At 37.8% G+C, this 7327-nt stretch overlaps 1 protein-coding gene across 1 annotated transcript; it reads right to left on the bottom strand.

Moving 5' to 3' along the window:
• On the bottom strand, positions 5731-7321 carry LOC110267097. The gene is made up of 2 exons (XM_021112239.1): positions 7115-7321; positions 5731-7012 (listed from the first exon to the last, which is right to left on the bottom strand). The coding sequence occupies exon 2, from the start codon at positions 7002-7004 to the stop codon at positions 5778-5780; it is 1227 nt and encodes a 408-aa protein (XP_020967898.1). The 5' UTR covers positions 7005-7012; positions 7115-7321; the 3' UTR covers positions 5731-5777.

Below are 7327 nucleotides of genomic sequence, written 5' to 3' on the forward strand. Positions count from 1 at the left end.
TGCTTTCACCACATATTTTGGGGCATTTTGTCCCCTTTTACTTATTTGCTCTTTCTCTTTTTCTTTTTCTCTCTCTCTCTCTCTCTATATATATATATATATATATATTTTTTTTCTTTTTCTTTTGTTTTTTTCAATGCATATGATTAATTTATTGAATGCATGAACATGTCCTAAACATTTCTTTCACATTTTTAGAAAATTCTAACATACTCAATTCTCAAACCAAATATTTTCAAACCCAATTTTTCCACACTTAAATCATAAGCACTCTCACTAGTCTAAGCTAACCAAAGATTCAAATTAAGGACATTATTGTTTTTCGCTTAGAGTTAATGATGTGCTAAATAAAAAGAACAAAGGGGTAAAATAGGCTCAAAATTGGTTTGCAAGGGATAATGAAAGGTAAGGCCATATGGGTATGTAAGCTCAGTGAAACAAAGGCCTCAATCATGTAAGTGTATGCATACATCAAATTATGGAAATATAGAATTAAGCAAGACAAAGATCACAATTTTAGAGAGAAAAACACACATCAAAAATAAATTATTGGTTGATAAAATACAAACAATCAATTAGGCTCAAAAATCTCACGGGTTTCGTGTGTTCGAGCTCTAGACCATGTTCCAATATAATATTTCTTCAAACAAGTGTAACAAAAAATTTTATTAGTGAAATGCTCTTAAAAAGGTTTCTTGAAAAAGAAAATATTACTTCAACCAAGTGGTAAAATATACAAAAAAAAATCAAACAAACATGCAAATGCAACAACTAATCTACAAAGAAAATTTAAACATTGGTGTTGAGACAAGAAAGTACTAACCCATGGAGATCGGTATCGACCTCCCCACACTTAAAGATTGCACCGTCCTCGGTGCATGCTGAGATTTGCAGGTGGACGAGTTGTTTCAACTGTTGCTTTTCTCGAAGGATTGTGCAGATGAACTTGTCTGTCTCCCTATGTAAACGTCTTCCGCTTCCCTTCCGGGTGGCCATCCTGAAAGAAAAAGGGAAGAAAGGTAACCCAGTAATAGAGATAAGAAAATAAATGAAGCATGGGTGGGTTAATGCCAAATGAAAAGGGTCTCATTTACATGGAAGCTTCAACATGTACGTGAGAAAATAATAGAAGCCATGGCATACCAGTGGTTTAAAATTTACAACAATGGGGAAGAGAGTGGGTAATGAAAGACAATGTAAGTTCATGTCAATGCAAAAGGAATATCAGTATTATAAAAAGTAGCATTGATTTAAATAATATTACCCAATCTGAATAAAAGAAGTCATGAAGCACCGGGATAATTTAAGAGAAGATGCAACAGTTGAATAGAAAAATTTTAACACCAATGGTAAAACAATAAATTTAGAAAAGAAAAATAAAAATATGCATAAAATTAAAATGCAATGAATGAAATATGCAAATAAAATAAGTAAAATAAAATAAAAGATAAGAAGAATGAGAAGGAAAAGAAGGAAAGAAGAAGTAAGTAAGAAAGGAGGGAGGAAAAATTAGGATTGGGGCAGAAAAGATAAGATATTTGGCAAATTAGGATAAGCTGTGCGGCGCAAGCGACGCGGTCGCGTGGGGCACACGGTCGCGCGACTTGCGCTTAAACTGATTGACGCGGTCGCGTCGGTCATGCGGTCGCGTGACCCGTTTTATGCTGCTGGCGCGAGGGCAGCCTCGCGCTCGCACAACTCTCTGTTCAAAATTATTGAATGCCAAATATTAGGCGACGCGATCGCGTGGGGATGCGATCGCGTGAGTGGGCTTTCAGAAGGACATGACGCGGACGCGTGAGGCACGCGATCGCGTGAGAAGGATTGCGCGTCCAGCGCCAGTCCAGCACCACTCTAGCACAACTTTCGGATGTGCACCACCTTGACGTCGAAATCCTGGTCACGCGGCCGCGTGGGGCACGCGGTCGCGTGGGAGGCCATTATTCCCATATGACGTGGTCGCGTCGGTGACGCGATCACGTGGGTAATTTGTGCCATTGGCACGCCTCCAGCCACGCTCTCGGGTGACTCTCTGTTCAATTTTCTTTCTTCCCAATGCACTGGCGACGCGGACGCGTGGGTGACGCGGTCGCGTCGCGTGCGGTTCTTTTTTTTTTAATGCATGAAAAATACAGAATGCAATGCTAATATGAATGTTATACAAAACTCCAGGTTCAATAAAATAAAACTCAAAAACAAATAAAACTAAATAAAAATGAAAAATGAACGATCATACCATGGTGGGTTGTCTCCCACCTAGCACTTTTAGTTAGAGTCCTTAAGTTGGACATTTGGTGAGCTCCCTGTTATGGTGGCTTATGCTTGTATTCATCCAGGAATCTCCACCAATGTTTGTGATTCCAGTAACCTCCGGGGTCCCAAACTAGGCATGTAAAGCCCTTAAGAAGCTTCAGACAGATTCTTAGGCTCCCGGGGTGACAAATGTCAGAGCAGATTCCAGGATCCCAAATCTTGCTTTTACACCCATTTTTGTCGGGATCTGTATTTTCCCAGCCGGGTGATAAGTAATTTGAATTCTCACTGCAGCTACCAAACAGCTTCCTAGACCCATTCAGTTGAGCTCTACACCAACCCTTGCGTTTAAACTTAAAGCTTCCAACCATAATGAACCTTGCAGGACAATTCTTACCACTGACCATCTTCTTCTTACTCTTAATGCCACAAAGAGCTCTAAGTTGACCATCCGTCTCCAGTAGTCCATATTCAACTGGAATTAGAAAGCTAAGGGATATGAATTTTACTCACTTAAATGTTGTGAAGGATGATGGCAACTTAGGGGGAGGTGTTTTTAATGAAATTGCAAGGTCCACTCCCTTGTGCTCTTCTCTGATAATTACCACCTATTTGCAAGCTTCTTCAATTTCAACATCTTTCTCTTGGTAGCTTTCTTCCAATTCAATCTCCTCTTCATTGCTTTCCAAAGGCATGGGAGGTTGTGCTTCTTCTTCTTGAATCTCCATCTCTTGATCAACCTCTTACAAGTCTTCAACTGTGATATGCCTTGGAGGTTGTACACCCTCCTCAGCATCAATTTCAAACGTCTTGGAAGGGGGTTCTATGACTGGACCTTCCCATGGAGGTTCTGCATCTCCTAAGTCTTCAACCACTTCTTCTTCTTCAATAATTTCGGCTTCCTTCACTTGTTCCAGTACAAAGTCATGCTCCGTACTGTTCACTGGAGTTTCTAGTATCTCCTTCATGCTACGTTCTTCATTGGATTGCCCACATGAAGCCATGAGGGTTCCTTGAGTGTCCGAACGTCGGGAAGCTAATTGATTTATCGCTTGTTCCAATTGACGAATGGTTGCCTAAAATCGATCCACTGTTTCCTTGAAACGATCCTTTGTCTCTTGATGCACTCGGCTTTCATAAATAGGATCATAGAGCTCTTGGATTGATGGATATGGAGATGGTGAATATTGAAGTGGTGGTTCTTGTGAGTAATTGGGTTGGAATTGGGGTGGTTCTATATATGGTTCATATGGCTCATAAGGTGGTTGGTATGGTGGTTGAGGGTTAGGGTCATATGGAGGTGAATGGCGGAAAGGGGCTTGTGAGTTTGGTGGTCCAAAGTCATGTTGAGGAGAGGATTCACAGGTATATGGTGGTGGTTGTTGATAGTCCATTGGAGGTGGTTGTTGCCATGAGGTTTGATCAAATCCTTGTGGCTCCTCCCATCTTTGATTGTTCCAACCTTGATGCCTGTTCTCATTGTAATTTCTTCTTCCTGCAACATTATTGTAACCAGACTCATAGCCAAAGAGGTGAGAGTTTATAGTAGCAAATAAAAATTAAAAATAAAAACAAATTTAAATTTAAAGGTTATTTAAATTTTGAATTTGAAAATTAAATTTTGAAATTTGAAATTTAAAATTTTGAAATTTGAATTTTTTGAAATTTGAATTTTAAATTTTTGAAATTTGAATTTTGAATTTGAGATTTTGAAATTTGAAAAAATTTTTAAAATTGAATTTTGAAAATTTTTAAATTTGAATTTTGAAATTTGATTTTTAAATTTTGAATTTTTTGAATTTAATAAGAAAAGAGAAAAACAATAAAATGACAACAAATTTAAAAATTTTTAGATCAAAACGAAAAAAACAACTAAGAACAACTTGAAGGTTAAGATGAACACGAAGAACAACCTGAAGATCAAGATGAACACCGAGAAAAAAAAATTTTGAAAAATTTTTTTTTTTGAAAAAAAAATTATTTTTTTCGAAAAAAAATTTTTTAATTAAATAAAAACCAATAACCTCTTAATTTATGAAAAAAGCAAAAATAAAAATAAATAAACAAATAAAAAGCAAATATTTACAATAACCAATAATAAGGCACACGTTTGTAATTTCCCGGCAACGGCACCATTTTGACGTTAGGATTTTTGCCAGTAAAGAATTTCATAAAAACAGTCGTGTTGTAGATATAGTCTCTAAACCGACAGAAATCCCTTCGTACAAACGTTTTGGTTGTCACAAGTAACAAACCCATTAAAAATTGATAACCGAAGTATTCAAACCTCGGGTCGTCTTCTCAAGGAATTGCAGGGAGGTGTATTTATTATTGGTTATGAGTTTTCTGGGGAATGTTGAGTTTGAGCAATGGGCACCGGTATATTTAAATGACAAGTAAAATAAATTAACAATAATAAAATCTCTTGGCAAGGTATGAAGAACTGGAAGTCCTATCCTGTTTATCCTTATCAATTGTAATGAGAATTAGATTTTTCTCCCACTTTGTTAACCTCTAACTATGAAGGTAAGTTAAGTGGATGAATTAATTTCGAATCCTCAAGTCCTAGTCTTTCCTTGGGAAAGGCTAGAGTTATAGGATCTCGAATTATTTCTTGAATAATTCTAATTTTCAATCAACAACTCGAGTTGGATAACTCAAGAGTCACCAATTAATTAACCAAAGCCAAAAGGGAAAATATCTAAATTAAATTAAAAACATTTATAAATGAAGCAAAGCAAAATTAAATCTGAAAATACCTCGAATTGCATTCACAAAAGAACTTAAATCTGACATAGACATTCATAAATTAAATTAGAAAAATAAATAAAAAGAACATTGAACCTGGGATTGAGAGTCACTCCTAAAACTAAGAGAAGTCCTAAATCCTAATCCTAAGAGAGAGGAGAGAACCTCTCTCTCTAAAAACTACATCTACTCCTAAAATTGTGAATGTGTGAAAGCTTTTCTATGAATGAATGGATTCCCCCACTTTATAGCCTCTAATATGTGTTTTCTGGGCCGCAAACTGGGTCGAAAACAACCCAGAAATCGCTGGAGAAGAATTCAAACACGCTGATTTCCGTCACTGCGACGCGGCCGCATGGAGCACGCGGTCGCGTCACCTAGCGTCAGAGCAACTATGGCATATTATATATTAAATCGAAACTCCGGACGTTAGCTTTCCAACGCAACTAGAACTGCGTCGTTTGAACCTCTGTAGCTAAAGTTATAGCCGTTTGAGTGCGAAGAGGTCAGGCTGGACAGCTTAGCAATTTCTCCAACTTCTTGTATTCCTTCCACTTTTGCATGCTTCCTTTCTATCCTCTGAGCCATTCCTGCCCTGTAATCTCTGAAAGCACTTAACACACATATCAAGGCATCTAATGGTAATAAGAGAGGATTAATATTAGCAAATATAAGTCCAAAGAAACATGTTTTCAATTAAAGCACATAATTAGGAAGGCAAATGTAAAACCATGCAAATAGTATGAATAAGTGGATAAAGAGTAGATAAAAACCACTCAATCGAGTACAAGATAAACCATAAAATAGTGGTTTATCATCCCCTCCATGCCTCCAATGGTTTTCTCTACATATTTATTTGGCCTCTCAATCTCTGTACCTTGATTTGATTTATCCCCTGGTCTATCCCTTGAACCAGAGGAGATTTCCTCAATCCTTCTTTCTGTCTGAGCCCCATCACCTAATTCCAAGACAGTAGTATTATCATCACCCATCAGCTCATCCAGATCAGCCCCTTCATTTTGTTCCAGATTTTTCTGCAATGCCACTTGTCTATTTGCCAATAAATCCTGTGTACCATCTACTCTGCCTACTGATTTTACTGAGACACTAGCCTGAGAGCTCCTTACCCACCCTTGACTAGACTCTCCTTCTCTCTCATGGTGCCTTCTTTGCCATACCCTTTCCTGTTGGCTTCTCTCACGCGCCTCCCATAGTTCCTCCATCCAGTTGTTTTGATCTTCCTTCTGTCTCCTAATCCTAGCCTTTCTTGCTTCAACATCTATGGACTTCAGACCTGGAGTAGTGAGCTCAGGACCATATTTGGACATATTAGGATTAACTATGGACATAGCCATCTCCTCAACACAGGTCCTTCTATCATGACCAATCATCCCACACTTATAGCAGTAGTCATACAGTTTTTCATATTTTAACGATGCCCATGCATGACTTCCATCAAACTTTTTGAACCAGAATCCAGTTTTTAATGGAAGTTGAATATCAATCTCAACTCTAACTCTCAAAAAAGGTCTAAGCATATTTCTTTCAACAAAAGGATCTTCTGCAGTTATAACCCTACCCAATATTGCTCCTATTTTCTCAGCGTTACTTTTATTGATTTTATCATATGGTAATCCATGTATTTGAATCCAAATAGGAAGCTGATTGTAATTTACCTCATCAATGGACAGATTTGAGCTCCACCATTGAAGACTAAGCATATGGCCTTCTATTCTCCATGGTCCGCCTTCATAAGCTCTCCTTGCTTCATCTTGACTTTTAAAGTTCAAAATGAAAGACTTGGAACCTGCACTAGTGATCACCAATCCTTGCAGATCTCCCCACATCTGAAAGATGGTCTTTCGCACTGTAGTCATGTTGAGTGATTTTTTTGTTAGTACTCTTCCGACTAGTTTTTGATTGGCAGCTGCTTCCTGTTGAACTGGGGCCTCATCAAAGTGAACCACATCTCCCCCCATGCCTTCAAATATCATACCTTCCATTCTTCTTCCTAAAAGGATGATTCTTTGTAATGATTGTTAGCACTCTCTTTGTAAAGAAATATGTTGTAGTGTTTTCGAGAAATATGTGTTTAGTGTATTAATGTGATCACCGGCTTTGCTTATCGAAGAAGTTGAACTCCACTGCTGGAGAGTTGAAGCTCCACTGCTGGAGAAAAAGGTCGTAGGCTTTGACTCTGTTAGTGTCTCAACTCTCAAGTGAATAACTTATGACATACTTAACATACTTGCCACTACTACATCACATGCCTAGCCACACTAACAAACAATCTTTAGCATTACCCTTAGTGCACCAAAAAATTCTT

This window comes from Arachis ipaensis, chromosome B09, assembly GCF_000816755.2.
Source record: "Arachis ipaensis cultivar K30076 chromosome B09, Araip1.1, whole genome shotgun sequence".
Lineage (NCBI taxonomy): Eukaryota > Viridiplantae > Streptophyta > Magnoliopsida > Fabales > Fabaceae > Arachis > Arachis ipaensis.